General features: G+C 41.3%; 1 protein-coding gene across 1 annotated transcript; it reads left to right on the top strand.

Annotated features, from left to right (window-relative positions):
- The first annotated feature begins 2874 nt into the window (after positions 1 to 2874).
- Positions 2875 to 15318, top strand: LOC114661709 (kinesin-like protein KIF22). Its single transcript, XM_028814870.2, has 5 exons — positions 2875 to 3338; positions 3528 to 3631; positions 7584 to 7784; positions 8035 to 8094; positions 14354 to 15318. The coding sequence occupies exons 1-5, from the start codon at positions 3020 to 3022 to the stop codon at positions 14423 to 14425; spliced, it is 756 nt and encodes a 251-aa protein (XP_028670703.2). The 5' UTR covers positions 2875 to 3019; the 3' UTR covers positions 14426 to 15318.
- The last annotated feature ends 5462 nt before the right edge of the window (positions 15319 to 20780 follow it).

Below are 20780 nucleotides of genomic sequence, written 5' to 3'. Positions count from 1 at the left end.
AAGATTTGTTTCAAATATTATTCCAACTCTGGAAAACTGATATCTTTTTTTAATAATCTGTGGTTGTCCTACGTTTCCAAAATGTTCCTCCTTTCCTAGGATTTGTGTGCCGATCTCTGCCTGAGCGTCATCTTCTGGCACCTCTTAGTGAATCTGAACAGCTCATGGGGCTCTCGTAAATCCCGGTGATGTTAGGAGGAGTTTCCTAAATGAGGTAAACTGGTGAAATGCTTTACTTCTCCTCCTAAGGACAGGACCACAATTGCTTCACTCTGAGATTGCAGGACCGTTTACTACTCTGAGATGTTTGATAAGTATGGGCACTGGTCTTGCATTTAAAAGCTTTTTAGGGCTCTGTTGTGTTCGACTCTTATGCCACTAGGTGGGGATGGAGACAAAGGCCCCATGAGATGTACCAGAGCAGGGGTCTCCAACTCCATGCAGTGCTGCACTGGCTGCATGCTGTCATTCTAACCCTTTTCTTAATTCGTGAAGAGTTTTTGCTGCTAATTGACCTCTTTTGCTTTCATTTTAATTGACTTGCTGTTTAAGATTCAGACACTTGAATTGTTTCCTTTTTTCCTTAATTTGTAGCCAAAGAAAAATGAGACACAAAACGAGCCAACACACGACCAGCTAACCTTTATAAATAAGTAGCCTTGACTTGACTTGACTCTGTCCATCATACAATATCTGAAAATAAACAAAGGGGAATGGTTTCAGTAACGCTAATCCACACAAATGTACAAAACATTTTGAAGGTGCTCTTAGAAAACAGAAAATCAACACTTCTGGAGATGTTTGCTGTGGCAAAATGAGAGCAGCGGCAATCCATAGAATTCAACAATTAACAGCAAGAATTGGTTTTGAATTATGAAACTGGTTGGAGTGAAATGTTTGGAGTTTGAGGCCCCAGTTTAGCTGGTCGTATGTTGGCTCGTGATTTCTGGTTGGAGATAATCAATATATGGCCAGGGGGCCACTGTCTGCTGTTTTGACTGTCCCTTTCAAAAATCTCACGTTTTGTAAATGCATGTTCATATTTAGGAACCTGAAAAAGTATAATAAACCCCTGGCAACTGCACTGAAGATTAGAGCTCACCTACCCGTGGATGGAAGACATCACTGCTGCCAACACCAAGAGAATATGCCTTGTGCAGTCTGTCAAAGGGGACCCAGACGACTGCAGGAAACCCCACAACTGCATCACACTTACGCCATTAGCTCTCCTTCAAATATTGTATTATTGTGAGTATTCTGCTCAAATTAAAAAGAAGCTAAGTACAATCTTCCTTTATGGTTATTTTTTCTTTCTTTATCTTATAATCGCTGCCAAATACCACTAGGGAAGATATAATATTTAATTTGAAATAATTTTGTTTTGCTGTAATAAAAGCTGCAATCTCTAACACATTCCCAGGGAGTGTGCGCCCCCTGCTGGATAACAGCTGCCTAGCAGGGCACGAATTAAGAGAACCTTACAGTATGGAGCCTGCACAGATCTTAATAAATAAAAGGAAGGCTCTTTCTGGAACCTTCATGTGGATGTGTCTTTTGTGAACCAAAAACGGTTTCCCTATGGCATCAATCTGAAGAATGGCTCGGGCAGTTTTATTTTTAAGAGTGTGGCTTCTTTGCATCGATGGAGCAATCACATAACACGCAAGATTTGATTCAATTATTATTCCACCTCTGGCAAATTGATATCTTCTTTATGAATCTATGGTTGTCCAACACTTCCTTTCCTTGAATTTGCGTGCCAATCTCTGCCTGAACGCCATGCTCTGGCACCTCTTAGTGAATTTGATCAGCTCATGGGGCTCTCCTAAATCCCAGTGATGTTAGGCATCATCTGTAGGGTCTACATCTGCTCCACTCTTAGCATGTGCACTACTTATGGCCATGTCCATCATCGTCAAGGGGATGGGCCCATCCCCTCTAAAGGCTGAGTGAGCACAAAGTCCCTTGCGGTTCATTGAATGCTCTTGGTTGTGTTGGTGAGTTCTTGTGATTATTATTGTGAATTTCTAAATGTATTGTATTTATATGACTGACTGATTTTGAGGTGTCCTGTCATCTCACCAATCTTGTCTCAAATGCAGCCTGGGCAGCACGGTGTCTGATGACCAAAGCCACCTTCATCTGAATTGCTTTCTTCTGCTCAGATAAACGGGATGTTCAACCTGACGTCCTCTTAGCTGTAAATGTGCCATCTAAAGTGTGAGTGTCTGAGTGTGTCGGGGTCTTCTGATTCTAATAACTGTCCCTCCTTCACCACATGTTGTTTATTCATGAGGTTTAAGAGATGAAGGTTTTGCCGTCCCAGATTGTGATCTATCAGGTTGTTGTTTCAAAGATGGCAGTAAAAGCGTGTCATCTGCTTTTAAAAATGAAAACCCTTTCTGTGAATTTTCACACGTCCCTGGGGTTTTGGAGTAGGTGAAAGGGTGAGTTGTGGTGGCAGCCTCTTCTTGCTACTTTTACACACTGCCAGTCCAGGTTGGGCCCACTGCCCTGCTCCTCTGCACCTTCACCCAGGCTGGTTTACGCATGTTAACGTTCATGTGGTTCACCTCCACTCCACGCTCCTTTTGCTTTCTCACCAGGTTCTCCAACCTTCCAAACCTCCCTGGTACTTTTGCTGTGTGAGTCACAACCTCCAAAGCCTTCCCACTTCTCCTCAAGTGCTGCCATTCCTTCTTATTCTCCCCTTCCGGTTATTTCCTTGTAATTCTTTCCTCCGTGCCCTTAAAAACTACATCTCCCTGCCTCCACCTACTGACGCCACGTACAAGGAGGGACTTCTTCTCCAAGCCCCAAGCACGTTATTTAGCATGCAGGACATCCTGCAAGCTCATTGGTTCAAAACATTTTGGGGAATCTTATTGGTTGATTTTTCAATGTGACCAAACAAACCTCATAGACTAGTGGGTTTTGAACAGAGATCAGTGTCACACCAGCGAGCCAATCTAATGGTTCACATTAGGATTTTATACAACCGCACAGCCCAGGAGCCAGCATGGCATCTACCGTCCGGGACCTCCTCCTGCAGTCGCTCAGTGAACTGGAGACCTCACACCTGAGGAGCTTCAGAGGCAGGCTGAGCGACCATGAGCTGAAAAACGGCGCCAAAATTCCTCGTGCGGCGATTGAGGAAGCGGAAGACAGAGACAGCCTGGCAGACCTGCTCATCCGCTACTGCACTGAAGCCAAGGCGGTCCACGTAATGGTCGCTGTCCTCAAACGGTGTTGTTTTAACAATGAGGCCGAAAAACTGCTTCAGCACGCTCATGAAAACAGACAGCTACAGCGTCAGAAACTCCCTGTGCCCAGGGCTGGTAAGCGGAGGGCCTTCATTTATGTGCTCATCTGCAGCAACGCCTGTTAGCACATGACTTGTGTGTGTGCCGGCATGTTGTGCAGTGCCCAGGATTCTCTTCTCGTTAGGCCTCAGCTTATGTCTTAATGGTGGAACTTCTCGCTTGTTGTCTTTTACAGTAAGTAACGGTTGTGTTTTTGTTTGACAGGTGACTCCAAAAGCTCCTCAGGAAACGAAGAGAACTCCAAGAAAGAGGAAACCGTCCCCAGTGAGTGTCCCCCCTCACTGCTCCAGGATGGATCCGAAATTCAGGTATCTGAAGCGATAGCTACATTACATAAGGAAATGGTAGATCTCCCCGTGTCCATGTTAGTCTCTTCTTCATAATCACTACCATGTCCCTCATTTTAACATCTGGGCACTCTTGGACGTTTCTTTGGTGCCACAACTGTAACTCAATGGGGGAGAAGCACATTTGTGTTCATAAGAATTACAGCCGAATGCTCTAAAATCTGTTCAGTGTTTCTTGTCCAGCATCTCCTGACTTACCAGTACAAGAAAAAAACCCACATATGATATCCCATTCAACACGTCAAAACACCCACCTTATTTTAGGCCCTCCAGACTCGACAAGTCCTCATTTTTAGGCCATTATTGGACCACTTTTTCTGCAGAAAATGACATCCTTGTCATAAAAAGTAATACAATGGGCGTCAAAGATCTGAAGGACTTAAAGTTGTGTTGGCCACGTGAACTGTCCTCAGGCGGGTTTTAGGGGTCAAAGTTTCCTTCCTCCTCCTTTTCCAAAACTTTGATAAAATGGAGATTGATAATAAAGGGATGTGAAGTGTCGTTTAATTCTATTTTGAGGTTGCTAACCGCAAATATAATTGTATTTTTGATATTTGATTCTTTACCTGTAGTTTTAGCCCTCTAAGAATGGATGTGATAATAGCGGCCCACACTGGGTGAATTTGACTTATCATTTCCCTGGACTGGTAGTATGCGTAGAGGAAGAGAGGAAGAGATTGTCATTAAAGAAGTTAACAAAGTTTGTGACATAGCACAGCGTTTCTCAACATTTAAGTATTTGCGACCTGAGTTTTCATAACAGTTTTAATCGCGCCCCCCTAACGTTTTTTTGAAACCCTAATAAAATTTATTCCTATATTTTTTGCTGCCGATACACCGCTAAAAGTTTTATTATACCTACTTAACTTTTATCGACATTTATCTAACTCGATATTTATTTTTCTAGTATCAGAATGTAGTTTAAGTTAATTTGTTTTGGTTTCAATAGATGGATTTTTCATAGTTTCGATTCTTGTTTTCTTTTTTTCACATCTTCACGCCCCCTTTTTTGTTACTGGGATGCGCCACCACAGGTTGAGAACCGGCGACATAGCAGGTGTCTATGATGATCAACAGTGAACATCAGCAAACACTTTCAAAAATGTCTGCGAAAAAAAATCTCATGTTACTTGCATCACATAATGCACATCAGATGTGAACAAGCAGCAGTACACTTACATCTACTGCCAGTACTTTTAGGATTAACAAGACACCATATTGATGCTGGTCAACAAACCCTGTGTTTATAACCATCCTGGATATGAAACGTGAGGGCACAATGTCTCCGCTTACTTCTCGAGTGTCTGCATTATGTTAACAACAACATACCTGTCACTTGGCCGCCATTCTGTCCACATGACATACCTGTTATATTTATGCCAGGGGGCTCCTCCTCTGGCTGGTCTTCAAATTCAGTTTTTGTGTCTTTTTTGCTCATGTTTGATTCATTTGTTTCTGTTAATGTGGCCACTTTTGTGAATCATTTGCAATATTCTGTCATTTTCTTTTGAGTTTTGTATGTATCCATGCTGGTGTTATCATGTTCCTTGTGTTTTGTGAGTGGTTCCCCAACAGCAGTGGTGTGTAAGTTCACACCTCACAAGAACTTGCTCAAAGTTTAGTTCACACCGATTAAAATGAATAAATTCACGTTCATAGTTCACCATTTCAATTTTGAACTTCTTATTGTTCAGTTAATTTTGTATTTTTTTAATGAGCCATGAGTTTATTTTTTTCAATTTTGCTTGCCTTAAATTTAGCTATTACAGTGCTCTTGAATAAAATACAATAATTATGAAGACTTTTGGATTTAAATACACTTTATTGGGTTCTACCCAGCAACAAACACGTATAACCATATACGCTAATACCCTCCCGGTCAAAAAAGAAATTAAACAGATGCAAGTATACATACAAATTACCAACCGTGTGACACAAATGGTGACTGTGGAACCCTTGTGTAGGTGAACTAACCTTTTTATGTTGCCATTCAAAATTTGTGTCACATATTGCTTGTCCAATGGGGAAAAATCTAAAGAGGCCTCACAAAGTCCAGCGTTTTCCTAAAAGCAAAAGCGGAGCTTCACCACGTGCTCGTGTCAGTGGGGCTGCAGCTTAAGCACAAGCAGGTAGACACAGACACCGCGGTTTGATTTTACGTTATATTTTCCAATTAAAAATAAATGACAAAACATTTGTATGAAATAAATATTCGTAAAAATCCACTATTTGTGCTTATCTGTATACCGTATTCAGATTCAGCTCCACCCCTACATTACAGGTTAAGGCAAAACGTTTAATCAGGACCTAAACCAGATCCAGAAAGTCACCCTAAACTGAACTCGCTCACGTTCAAGTTCTTCGCTCACAAATACGTTACGTTAAGCTCACCATTCTTAGCAAAATAAGTTTGTTCAATGAAGGTGATCTTTTGAACTAACTAGTTCATGCACCACACTTACCAACCGGTGGAACCATCTGTCCATCACCATCGAGGGATTGGGCTCACCCCTATGAAAGCTGAGTGAGCACACAGTCCCTTGCGGTTCATTAAATGTGCTTGGTTGTGTCGGTGAATTCCTTTGTTATTATTGTGAATTTGTAAATGTATTGGTATTTATTTGACCTCTATGCTCTGTTTTTCACTTTGCCCACTGAATTTGAAATTTTGGGACTTGCTCACCTTGGATTGCTTTTATTGTGTTAGGGCAACTTCTTGTGGGGACTTTCGTTTACTTTGGAGCTTCTTGTGCTGCGGAGCATTTTTGAAGATAAATAATTTATTTTAGAAAATTCTTCATCCGGCATTTATGCTTTAGAAGCTAAATGCTAACGGCCCGGTCCTTTTGAGGGGCTTTCTGTAACATTTAATAGGACTTTGTACTAAGGACCTGCCCAGTACGTGACGATAGCTGCTTAGAGAGTTATTGTAACAGTTGAGATGGTTTGGAAAGATCATTTGATGGTGAAGTGGACATCTTACCAATTACTGAGCTAGCTCTATCTCTAGTGAAGAACATTTTGTCACTACATACATGATATTGCGAAAATAATTGGGTGTTAGAATCACAGGGTTTTTTTTAAACGTTTTATTGATTGTATTAATATCTAATAGCATTCTATACAAACGAGTCAAGTTTAACAAAAATCAACCCTCACCCATGAGTTAGAGAGCTAGGCCTACAGAGTTTCTGAATATTCTTTCTTCCTTTCCTCCTTCTCAGACAGCTGAAGGCTCAGATTCTCTCTTCATTTCATTTTTGACGTGACACCCCCTGCGCTGATGGCTATCAATTAGAAGTCCAAGATTTAATGTTCCATATGCTGTCTTTCTCTTTATCGGTCGCACTCTCAGATGTAGTTTTGGAGCTTTTCTCCATACTTCTATTAAATATTCTCACACTTTTTGCTCTTCTTGTGTAGCACCTATTTAGGTTTAGGTGCCTCTTAAGCTTTGACATTACACGCTAGCTTTTCCAAGGTGAGGATCTAACAAGGGTTCAAGCACAGGAGCACCGTTCCCCTTAGTCCACCCCTGCAAGTACTACAAAGCACTGCGGCTCCCACAAAAATGAAAGCCTTCAGTCCGAATCATTTTCTTTCCTGTTTTTACATTAGTGATGTGAAAACAGTTGAGGAAGCAATGCAAGTGACAGAGATGATCTATGAAGCCATCTAAGTGATGATGTAACTTGTTAGGTGTTCACCCACATTGAGGACGACTCTCACCGTCTTTATCCAGTAATCCAGTGTGTGGCCTCAATATTAAACTTATCCACTTCTTCATGGTACGATCTTTCTCAGTTCTAGGTGATGTAGATGATCTAGGGGGGTGTGGTGGGATGATAGGTTACCCCTGTGAACCCTTTCAGGTATGGAGGCCCAGACTGATTTTCTACTTTCTGTTCTCCAGAACCTGAGCCTCGAGTCTCAGGCATCAGAAGACCAGGATCTATTACCACTGGATAAGGAAGTTCTGAAAAGACTGGAGGAGAAACTCCTACACATCCTCAACACCGGAACAGAAAGAGAGCTAAAGTCTCTGCAACTAATTGGGGAAAAGAAGGTTTCGCTAATTTTGGGTGGCAGGAAGATGTTGACCCAATACACTAAGGTGACTAGCCTCTTCAAATGGAGATTAAGAGGTGACATGATTAAAGGGATAGAGGGTGGTGGATCCTACCTGTTACTATTAAATGGGGCTTTCAACAAGAACACAGGGGCACAAATAGAAATTTGGTAAGGCGAAGTTTCACACAAACATTAGAATGTTTTTCTTCACATAGAAAACCATACAAGTGACCAAGTAGTGTGGATTATGATACATTATGATACCCCTGTATGCAATTGTGTCTCTCTGACAGGTGGAGGATCTGGTGACAGCCAACGTCATCTCTGCCAACATGATCCAAACATTTAAGAAGGTAAAGATAAATGGGGAAGATGGGAATGGGACTTGAGGGGAGCCCACAGTGGTGTTGGCACGAGGCCACACAGGCTCACACCCCACATGCACTGGGCTCAGTTTATATATGGAGCCAACTGAATGTGATATTTCTGAGCTTATAACAAATCCAATTCCTCTACTTGTCGGCTGGATCCAATACCTGCTAGTCCTGTTACGTCTTGCTTGCCTTATATTTCATCCATCCATCCATCCATCCTCTTCCGCTTATCCGAGGTCCGGTCGCGGGGGCAGCAGACTGAGCAGAGATGCCCAGACTTCCCTCTCCCCGGCCACTTCTTCTAGCTCTTCTGGGAGAATCCCAAGGTGTTCCCAGGCCAGCCAGGAGACATAGTCCCTCCAGCGTGTCCTGGGTCTTCCCTGGGGCCTCCTCTCTACTCTGAGCTTCTCACCCTATCTTTAAGGGAGAGCCCAGACACCCTGCAGAGGAAACTCATTTCAGCCGCTTGTATTCGCGATCTCGTTCTTACGGTCACTACACGTCACTGCTCGTCACGGACTGCCTTATATTTCTCCTTTGATATCCTCTATAATTAACTCTTCCCTTACCATTGGCATGGTTCCTCTTTCATTAAAAATGGCTTCATATTCACCAAGTTTGAAATGACCTGGTTTGGGCCCTGAAAATTTTTGTAATTACCAATCTAAATCTAATCTTCCATTTATAACAAAAATTCTTGAAAAGATAGTTGCTACTTAACTTCAGTCCCACCTTTCAAAAAATTTAAAGTTTAAATAGTTTCAATATGGCATTCATTCACAACATAGCATGTAAACTGCTTTGGTCAAAATTACAAAAACAACAACATTTATTTCTCAGCACGCTTTCATACAAATGATGGAGCTCAGAGTGCTGTACAAGATGAAGAAAGAGAATAAAAAGAAAAAATATAAAAATAAAATTAGGCAATATTAGAATAAAAGTAAGGTCCGATGTCCAGGGAGGACAGAAAAAAACAACAAAAAAATCCAAACGGCTGGAGAAAAAAAAACAAAATCTGCAGGGGTTCCAGGCCACAAGACCCCTCAGCCCCCAATAGGGATTCTACCTAACATAAATGCTCTCAATCAGTCCTCATGGTTAATGACAAATTATAAATGATCTTCTCCAGGCGGCAGACATGGGACTTTTAACAATTCTTGTACTTCTGGTTCTCAGATCTGCATTTGATGCTACAGTATGTCCTGTTAGATACTTTTGGAATGTTTAGCTAGTTTTGGAGTTTGTGGACTTGGTTTTCCTCTTATCTTACTGATAGAAGACAGTTTGTTCAGGCGAAGGGTTTAAGGTCGAAGAGTATGGTGATTACACAGGGAGTAACACAGGGCCCAGTGCTGGGGCCTCTACTTTACCTTATTTATATTTTTCCTATAGGTAATATATTTCTGCACCATGGGATTCAGTTTCACTATTACGCTGATGACACACGGCTTTACTTATCCAATGAATCTACTTCTGTTCTTCCTTCTAATATTCTTACTGCATGTCTCCGGGACAAAAAGTTATGGATGACCCATATTTTTCCTCAATTAGACAGTAATAAAGCAGAAGTACTCCTTGTTGGTTCTAAATCTGTACTTGCTAAGTGTATTATCGTAGTATTTCCCTCTACTTACCCTTTACCTGTTCTCTCAAGGGTAAATGTTCTCGTCAGGTTCGTTATCGGGTTGGTCTACTGTTGCACTTTAAAATGAACACACACACACACAGATAAACACACACACACAGACCCTAACCACAACAGTGCCCCATGAATGACACACACACGCTGATTAACCCTTAGCACTTTAAATCACACATCGGCCTGTCACTCAGCACTTCAAGAGACTTACTTATTATCGGCACTAACAACATACGATGTTTTAGTGATATCTCAGACCTAAATATTACTTTTGGTCTACAAGAATACATTTAAACATACAAAGACTCAGCACTCTTGACTATCGGCCATTTATCAGCCAAGAATACCTTCTTTTTATCGTACTCTCCCTTCTTTTGAGTGGAGCTCTCACCCTCAGCCTTATAAACCTTGCAGCACAGAAATAATGGCAAATAATCTGGCTACCCCAGGTGCTCAAAGAAATCTAACTTATTAATTCAATCACTCTAGACATTAAGACAAAGCATAGAAAGTTAAAAGCAGCATGGTATTTATTACAAGAATAATAATAATACCACTGGAACAAAGAATAGAAAATAAGTACTGATAGGAAAGTCTGAATATATATAGTCTTTAGGAAAAGCTTACGAAAAAGTTGAAATGACAAGGATGAATGTCCCAGGGAGGCGTTTGATTTAGCAATGGATGTTCATGATGCCTTTCTGACGACCAATGTCGTCTTCGTCTGTTCCTCTTCTTCTCCTCCTTCAATTTCGTTGTTCCTTTGTAAAAGTGACAATGACAATAAAGATCTATCTATCTATCTATCTCTTTGCTTCTTCTCCTTCCTCCTCTTCTCCTTCTCCCTCCTGCTCTTCCTTCTCCTGCTCCTCTTTCTGCTCCTCTTCCAAACCAAGGCATATTTATTATGAAATATCATGCCTTGGTTTCACAACACATGAACCTGATTGGCTGGCTGTCAATGTGATTGATGAATTTTGCTCAAACTCTTTCCCAGATAATAAAGTTCTTTGATATTGCCTGTTTCCCTTTCCCAGGCCATAGATGTCCATCCATAAAGTAATCAATAGCTTGAGGTGTCAGCTAGGCATCCTTTCCCAGGTTGTAAAATAGAATGTCTTCCTTTCAATGTAGGAAACAGCTGTTTGAAAGTGAGGTGTAAGGAAACCTGCTTTGATCTGTCTTAGTTCATCTGTTGTCTTGTCTCAAACAAAATATAATGGAAACCAAAATGTACAGATTTTATACACCATAACACTAAGGCTAACAATTCTCCAGTTTTGATAAACAACACATACAGCTGAAGAGTCTGGGTGACTTTCTGGATAGTAGCCTTCCTTTTAATCTCACTAGGAGGGTTTGCACCCTGGTCACTTCGCTCACCAACCCCTCACCCCCTCCCGGGACGCTCTACACTCCAGCCACTTCACGCTTCTGCTGCTTGCGTTATGAAGGGTTGGAGCCGAACGCACGCTAAAGAGTTGCGGTTGGATCAGCTGCTGCCTTTCTGCTGCTGCTGCTGAGCTGTGTGTTCTGCTTGTCGCACTGTGCGTCGATCATTTAACAGCCCATACAGCAGCTGTCCTTTTGTCTTACTGCCTTGTCTCGCGGGACATTGATCACGTATCGTCTCCTTCCAAGCCTTCCAACCATGTGACACAAATGGTGACTGTGGAACCCCTCGTGTAGGTGAACTAACCTTTTTACGTTGCCAGTCAAAATTCGCGTCACATATTGCATGTCCAAAGGGGAAAAATACAAAATGGCCTCCTAAAGTCCAACGTTTTCTAAAAGCGAAAGCTTTTATAATAGAGACATAAATAATGTTTCTAGGATTGCCTTTTTTCATCCTCGAGATATTTCTAGACTTCGTCCAGTTTTGACAAAACATAGCACTGAGGTTTTGGTTAACACCTTAGTTACCTCACACATAATGCCATTTTGTCTGGCATTCCTAAATAACGTACCCATTGTTTCCAAGTTATACAACATTATGCTGCTAGGATAGTCACTTGTTCTAAGTCCACTGAGCGTATCACACCGGTTCTCTTCCACCTTCATTGGCTCCCTGTCTACTACCGTATACACTATCAAATACTGCTCTTAATATTTCAAGCTCTCCGCAGTCTTGCTTCTCCACATCTTGGTGATCGTTTACTGACTTCTATCCCTTCCCGCACTCCCGATCCACATCTTTACTTTCTGTGCCACACATTCAGCTTTGTTCTATGAGGTCCTGAGCTTTCTCTTACGGCGCTCCGCCACTCCGGAATTCTCTCCCTGCTCAGATTCATCAACTTCATTCAACAATTAAGAAAATTTCAAACTATTTTTAAAATACACCTCTTCAAACTGACATATCAAATATGAGTCAGTATTTGTCAATGAATATGTTTCTTGCTGTATTGCTGTTGATTTTATCTTTATCTGTTTCTATTTCTATTTTATTATTGTTTTATTCCTTGTAAGGTGTACTTGTACTTTCGACCATCCTTTGATCATTCGACAGCATTACAGGATGTCTTTGTAGGGTGACCTTGGGTGTTTAGAAAGGAGCCCAATAAATGAAAAAAACAATAATCTTGGTAACAATAGGGTGACCAGACATCCTCTTTTCCCCGGACGTGTCCTCTCTTTTAAGACTTAAAAATGTGTCTGGCCAGGATTCTAAAATCGTCCGGGATTTCATTCTACCTCAGCCTCAGACATTCTTACAATGGATTTGGGTTGCATTTCCCTGTCGCTTTCCCAAAACGAGTTCTTTTGCCCTCCCCATAGTCACTTCCACTCACTTTTGATAGCCTTACTCCATAAATCGAGTGAAAGTAGGGCAGGAGCGAAGTAATAGTTTCGGAAAGGGAATTACCGCCATTGGTCGGTCGCACTCACTCTTCATGCCAGCATTGGCCAGTCTACACCTCGATAGCTGTCTGTTGATTCACTGAAGGGGATTCTGTGTGCCCAGTACAATTTTAAACACATGACCTGCAAGGACTTTCAGGCCCACCTGATGAGTAATCGTCGACTGCTGAGAAAGATGCAGTCTGCTGAAAAGGTCTCCCAACCACATCAGGAGGACTACACGTCAAGTGAAATGGCTGACTTTTTAATTTATCTTATTTTATTCGGTGGCCTTTTAAAAAATATTGTTGAGGTATGCTAAATGTTTTGATTTTATTTATTTTATTTTATTATTATTGCCTTATTTAGAGCCAAACATTGAACAGAAAGAATTGTCATTTGACCAGAAGTTATCTTCTGGAGGTACATTAAGAGCACCACACCACTGAAAGTGGACTGAAGGCCCCTGAAGCACAGGACTGAATGCCAAGGAAATGGAAGTTTTCTTGTTGTTGTTGTTTGTTTTTGCAACTTTACACTTTATTTTAATCTTTGGCCATAAAAAGAAATATGACAAGTTATAGTTTAGTGCAAGATTCAGTAAAAAGTTCAAACGTTCAGTGCAAAATAGGCCTATGGACCACTCTTGCTTATAGTGGTATTGGTGTTCTTGTTAAAGGCCAATAAAGTTAATTATCACACTATAGCCTAGCAGCCATGACTGTGCACACATTGGTATGCATTCACATGGCCATGGTGCCCCCTCGACCTCATTTTCACAAACTTAAATCTGGCCACCCTAGCTAACAAGTATCGGCACAGTGGTAGTGCTGCTGCTTTGCAGTAAGGAGATTGTGGGTTCGCTTCCCTGTGTGGAGAGCACTTTGAGTAGTGAGAAAAGTGATATATAAATGTAAAGAATTATTATCTTTCATCTTGTATAACTGTAATAGGTTTCATGTTGGTTGGATACGCAAGTAAGAATTTCAGTGTGCACTGCAGATGTGACATCGTGACATCGTGACTCCCACCACCACCGCCACTACTGCCAGTCCACAGTTAGGAAGGACGCAGGTCTTCAGTTTAGTGGCTCAGTCTTGTTGATGGGCTTCCCTGTCATTCACAAGATGATTTTTCAGAGTTTATTTGTTTCAAAATATTTTAGCCACCTAAATGTGTTTAGATAATTGTGAGCATATCCCTGGATACTTGACATGTGGATTACGTGACACGAGTAATGTGAGATTTTTTTCATTGATATTGTTTTTAATTTCATTCAAGCTCCTTATGTCAGGTTGATTATGTGGTGGCTCTGAGGCTAGGGAGCTGCACGTTTGAATCCAAAAGGGACTCTGCTCTGTTGGGCCCTTGAGCAAGACCCTTAACCTACAATTGCTGAGCGCTTTGAGTACTGAGAAAAGTGCTATATAAATGCAAAATAAAAAAGGAATTAATTTTGTTATCTTCATCTTCCATGAAAATATGAGATCCACCATAAACAACACATAAGTAACAGATACAGACACGGCCATTTTTAGGTGGTGTATTCCATTTTGGCCCAGCATTTATTATACTGATGTTTTATAAAGAAAATTGTAGGTCGGTACATCAGGTGAACACGGCTGAAGAGATTCCTTCTGTTCAAAACCTTTCTTTTCTTTTTTTTATTGAAATGAATTGAATTTTTTTATAGAGTGCCACTCACCTTCCTGCCTGCATGTCCAGTATATAATAACTTTCTTTATGCTTCCTTAGGTTAACCTGATACATTTATACGGCAAAGAGGACCACTTGGAGGAGTTTGAAAACTTGAAGCTCAAGGACTGAATCTTCAATCAAAGTCTTCTCGATGCCAGAGACATGGGAGACCAAAAGGATATGACTGGACCCGCTTGTTTCGACCGACGGGTCCCTAAAAGGTCCTCACAGAGCTGAACGTGGATACCCAGCAATCTCTTGGAGTCTACCTGAAATTGTGACAGAGAAGGACATTAGTCAGCTGCTGCAGGTTAACCTTTCAAGTTCATCTTGTGTTGGTGTTGCCAAACACAGCATAGATGAACCTGTGGGTCACAAGCTGGTAAGCACCCACTAGGATGATATAAGAATAAGGAGAATTACCTGGACTGAGTTCTGATGACCTGCCACTAAACCGTGCTGCACAACACAAATCTGGCACATCTATAAAGAAAGGATCATCAGGGTCACACAGGAGGTCATCAAGGGTGCAGCTTTAAATACAAGTGACAACTGTGTGAAGTGAAGGGTGCAGTGAGTGCCAAGGGCACCAGGATGTTGGCTGTTTTTTGTGTTTTCTTTTTCTTTTTCAGTTTTATTTTTGTTAACTGTGACATTGTTAAGCGCCATCTTTTAGTTTCCCTTTGCTGGTGTAGCGGACGGCTAGGGCGCTGGAAGGATCCAGGGAGGAAGCGTAGGCAGTGTAATACCTTCACCAGAGCGCTAGGTGGCAGCCCTCCCCCGGGTTGCAGCGGTGCGTCTGACTCCCGCAGGGCCCCATGGGAGTTGTAGTTGGACACTGCCCTGTTGGGATCCGTGGGCTCTTCTGCCACACCCGGAGGTGCTGCCGAAAATACATCAACGACCGCTTAGAGCACTGCCTTATTAAAGGGGCTAGCAGGCACCACTTGGAAAACCAGAGTTGGATGGAAGGTGGACAACACTAGCTGGGAGGTGTGGAGAAGAAAAGAAAAGAAAGAAGAGAGAGAGAATAAAGAGACTAACTGGGGGCAGAGTTCCCTGTTTACTTGTGGCTGTGGTGCTAGAGAGCTTTAGAAAGAGCCTGACACAAATAAAGACGCTCCTGGCACTTTAAACCTGAGTCCTCGGTGTCTGTCTGTCTGTTGGGTTGGAGGAGCGACGGTGCCCTCTAGTGCTCACACTGCATAACTCGTGGTCCACTTGTAATGTTTCTCTTTCTCTGTTTGATGGATGAAGGATGTGCCCCCTCATTTTTGCTCACATATTTTTGTTCTGTTCAGGTTTGACAAGAAGAAGACTAAGCTTAGCAACTGAGATGATGGGTAGTGTCACTTCAGAGACTTTCTGATTCTGGCTCAAAATGAACATTTTACAAAAAAACAAATTAAAAAAAAACTAAAGTAATGGGCAAAATGATTAAATAAGGGCATTGTAAGTACAGTAATTCTGACTTAGAGGAATACTAAACATCATGAGGTTGAAAAATAGTATTTGATAGGTCAAAAGAGAAAATTTAAAAAAAAAACAGTGTCTGAATTAACATAAATTATTAAGAAATGTCATGATACATAATAAACAAGAATTGATAGATAGATTTGGGTCGGATATTTAAAATATTTAAATATGTGCCTCAATGTAAATGTTTCAAATCTAAATATTTTCAATTATAACAGAAACGTATTGCTTCTCACCCTCTGACAGAAGTCCAAAGGGAGTTAGACCCTGAGAAAAGGAACAAAAAATGAAAATAACATCATTTATAACTGGTGACATTGAAATAGTCTGAAAGGATACCCCACATGCTTATGTTTGAAATTTGTCATTTTTAACCTTAGAGGGCTAGGACCACCGGTAAAGAACCAAATACCAAAGATACAACCATATTCATAACGAGCAACCTCGAAATAACATAAAATGACGCTCCACGTGCTTTTATTACTGATACCCATTTTTTCACAGTTTTGTGAAAAAGAGTAACTGTGACCCCTCATATCTCATTAGGGAGTCGGCTGATGTACAACTTTAACTCTTTCAGGGCTGGTGTTGACTTCAGGGGTAGAGGACGGTAATCAGCTGTGAACTGAGACAAAACTCGCCCTTACTTTTTAGTTCGACTCTCTTTGCTTGAAGGAAAGTTAGGCACCTTTGTTGATTTGAGCTCGATTCCCTGCGCGTGCAGGAGTAGCGAAGAGCAAAACAGCCTCAAATGGCATCAGCATCTGGTGAGACTAAAGCAAACGTGCAAAGCAAAATACTCCAAGGACGTTTTCTATATTATCACTGAATCAGACTTTGACTTTTCGGACTCTGAGTTTGATGCAAGTGATCTGGAGATGGTCGTGGTGCTGAATGCATTCGTGTAACCGATACACTTACAGCAGCATTCGCTTACGTGGTCCACCACTTACGATGACAAGAGGTACAAACCATATTGTGTCACATAGTGATGGCCACTGTCGCCCACCTGCTGTGTGAAGGCACAGAGGTAGCCGGCCCACCATGCATTCCTGCTGGCTATGGAGCCACCCTTGCACAGCCACTGCTGCCAGAGATGCCAAACAGGCGCCAACAGCAGCCACAGCACGTAGCACCTGACATTTTATGTTGATTTACGTGTAAAACCAGTGCATTGTGTGCTCTTCAGAAAAGTGAGCTTTTTGGAAAAAAATATTCAGCCCTCAAAGAGTTAAGTCCTTCTTTGCTGAAGACACCTACTGGTTTCTCTCTCTTTATCAAAGGGGTGTCATGTCCTGCACAAAATGATGTGTTTTTTTGGGCGGGGGGTCTAGAGGACCAAAAATAGGGAGCATCTTCAGAAACATCTTGCAGAACTAGACAACAAGATAAGTGCAATAGCACATCATAGGTGAGGGTTTTCTTGTATGTTTGTGCCAGAAGGTGTTGGACCAAAAGAAACTGAAGTGATTGTGAAGTGTTCAGCTGTAATTCAACATAAAAATGATTCCCCCATTTAAGTTACAATTGTGGCATCAAAGAAACATCCAAGGTACCGATGTGCTCTGCTGCACTGTCTGCTGTTGTCATTATGTTTGCTGTAGAATGTACAGTATGTGTTATTTGTTTCATGCGTATTGAAGTTATTTCTTAAAATGTTAAAAAGTATCTTTACAAACTACAATGCAGATTGTAAAGAGGATAGACGAGTAAGAACAGAAATGGCACATAGCAGAATCATTGGATTGGGACACCTGGTCGTGATGGGAGCCTGTGCAGAGGGGTGCGGATGGAGAGCCCTTTAGAGATGCTTCTCAGCTGCTAAAGTCATGGCCACTAGCAAGTCTCCATAAGGATCCTGTCTTGGATCATCGTCTACGATTTTGGGCTTGACCGGCTATGTTTCTGACTTCCAGTTTTGTCTTTGCCCTTTGGTTTTGTTTGTCTAATTGTCTTCCTGGCTTTGACCATGGATCATCTCAACTTTGTCTTTGTCATCTCCAGGGGCCTCATGTATAAAACTTTCTTATGTCTGCAAACGTCATTTCTTAAGCAAAATTCAGGATTTACTGTATAACACTCTAACTTGGCGTGGATTTTGGCTTAACATTTTGAAATGTTTTGAAGCATCCATGAGTCCCATGCAGGCTTTTTTGGTGTTGATATTTAAGCAATTCCAGGCAGTATAACAATGAAGTGAACCGAACATCATGTTTCATTGCATTGTTCAATGACACGTCAGTCACATTCTCACCATCATCCATCCTTGGTCTAAACCTGCAACAGAACAGGGATTGCGTGCTTTCTGCATGATGGCCTCTGTAGTGTCAGCTTCAATTCAGCACACTACTCCAAGAGGACGGCATTAGGACATCTGAAACAACTTAAAAGTCAGTCCTTGTTACAAAAAAAGGACAGAAACACTATTAACAATATTTCAACGGCACAAAGCATGGTGTTTTTAAGTTTTGTGTCTACATATGGTGGAGTGGTGGCTCTGAGGCTAGGGATCTGCACTGGCAATCGGAAGATTGTTGGTTCGAATCCCGTAAATAGGGACTCTGCTCTGTTGGGCCCTTAACCTGCAATTGCTGAGTGCTTTGAGTAGTGAGAAAAGCGCTATATAAATGTAAAGAATTATTACAGTAGCGTCTCACTTATCCGACATTCTGTATTATCTGACATCCCACTGCAAAAAAAAAAAACGCATCAATCGGCAACAAGAACTGTAAATTGTGATCATAGTCTATTTTTTGTTGCTAAGTTCATTTTTTCAGTTAATTTTTTCTGTTGTTTTGTTGTAAAACATGATTATTAGGTTCGTAATGTGTAAAATTATAACATAGTTTGACGTTTAATAGGCTTTTTCTTAACACCTCTCATTATCTGACATTTTCGCTGATCCGACGTTCTGCTGGCCCGTTTATGTCGGATAAGCGAGACTCTACTGTATTATATTCCAATTGTTGCAAAATAAGCACTTTCTTATGTACACATGAATGTACATAACATTCAGGTGGGACTTAATTAATGGATTTAAAAGGTGGACCACTTTCTGTTATTTATTTGCTTCATCAAGGAGACAAATGTCACATTTTTGTGTTTTTTTTTAATATTTAGTATGCAGGACATGTGATGCAAATTTCATCAGACTGCCGCACCGCCGTTTGTGCAGGCAGGCATAAGCCGCAGCCACACAGAAATCGTATGTTTCAATTACTTGTTGCTGATTTTCAAGGAATATCAGTGTCTATCGAAAGTGTTAAAAAGAAAAATACTAAATACAAAGTAGTCATGTTGAAATAACCTCTCACTAGCTACTGTAAATCTACAACAGTAACCCAATCTCTGTGCAGAGTATTTCTCTGCCTCTTATGGACGAGTGCCCTCATCTCTTGGGGGACCTTCCACAAAACATATGGTACACAACAAAGACAATAAAAAAACAGCAGATAATTAACAAAAGTAACATTAATATGGATAAATGGCTCAAACAAGAACAAAAGGGACATAAAAACAGACTGTGAACTCCAGCCAGGAGAAGAACCCTCGCTGAGATATAACAGTAACGTAGTGCATCCAATCTGCCAACATGTCAGTAATGCCTCATGTTCACATTCACTGACATTTTATGTTCTGTGCTCTCCCATGATTTGAAAGTAAAGATGTCATCAAGAATATGGCCAAATTTATGTGGTGGTTAGGTCATGAATATTCATAAAAGGTTTTTGTTAAGCCATACACGGTCACTGGCTGGAGGTGACGAGGCAGTACTAAGTGCACCTGCAAGAGGGCATAGTTTTAAGTTGGTTTGCCATTTATAAAGGAACTTGATATGTATTGTGGTTTATTAGTGGGATAAATTATGAAAAATTATGAAAAAAACAAAAATCAAAACCAAAAGTTCATCCTACTTTTCATAAGTACCAAAATGCTAACCAAGTCTAAGAATGAGAAGAGGGGTCAGAAACAAAATAGCAAAATGGATTCTTTAAATTTATTGATAAAGTCAAATAGTGAACAAACAACTTGAGGGGAACTTTATACATTTGCTCGGCTGGGCTGGCACCCTGCCTGGGGTTTGTTTCCTGCCTTGCCGCCCTGGATTGGCTCCAGCAGACCCTCGTGACCCTGTAGTGAGGATATAGCAGGTTGGATAATAGATGGATGGATGGATAATGGATGGATGGATTTTATACGTTTGACCTCAGAAGTGTAAACACATGACTTCTTTTGTCATTTGTCTAACAACTGATACACAACATAGCTATCAAAATTCCCCAAATGTCATTGAAATAACACAAAAAACAATAACAGATACTTGAAATTCTAACACTGTGGGACATGGCGTATGTGCAGTTTTATTAATCTGCTTTTTTGTGAGTACAAGGATTTTTGCCTTTCTAGCATAAGCAGAATTTTAGAAATAAGTACGATGTGGATGTTAGAGGCGCTGTTACCCCGTGAAACCCCACAGACAGACGTCCAGGACACACGTGTAAAAACATCAAGAAGATTTTTTTTAATAATTTCTTCAATAAAGTGCACAAAGCACCACACACTCCACAATTCTCCAATAACAATAATTAATAATAATAATTCAACAATAACAAACCTCCACTCCCAGCAGATTCGTCACCCAACCTCCCAACTCCGGCTCTGCTTGCTAAGTCTTCTTTAAATAGTCCATGACCCAGATGTGCTCCTTCTCTTTTTCTGGGTCAAATGCCACATCATCAGTTCTCAAGCATCCCGGAAGTACTGTGGGCTTCTGTCCTCATGACTCCGAAGTATTTCTTTGTTGTAGGGAAAATAGGAGTCCCCAGGTCTTTTATTAGCTCCTTCTGGTGGCACCCAACAAGGCTGAGAAAATGGACTCCATGTCCCATGATGCCCTGAGGGAAACCGGGGCACAGTTACTGTCCAGGGGAGCTGCCACCTAGCATCCTTGTGGAGGCAGTGTCCTAGAATGGTTGCCCTTCTCCATTCTTCCCGTTCTGGGACGTCC

This window comes from Erpetoichthys calabaricus, chromosome 12, assembly GCF_900747795.2.
Source record: "Erpetoichthys calabaricus chromosome 12, fErpCal1.3, whole genome shotgun sequence".
In the NCBI taxonomy this organism is placed as follows: domain Eukaryota; kingdom Metazoa; phylum Chordata; class Cladistia; order Polypteriformes; family Polypteridae; genus Erpetoichthys; species Erpetoichthys calabaricus.
This window is presented reverse-complemented; position numbering and strand designations above follow the sequence as displayed.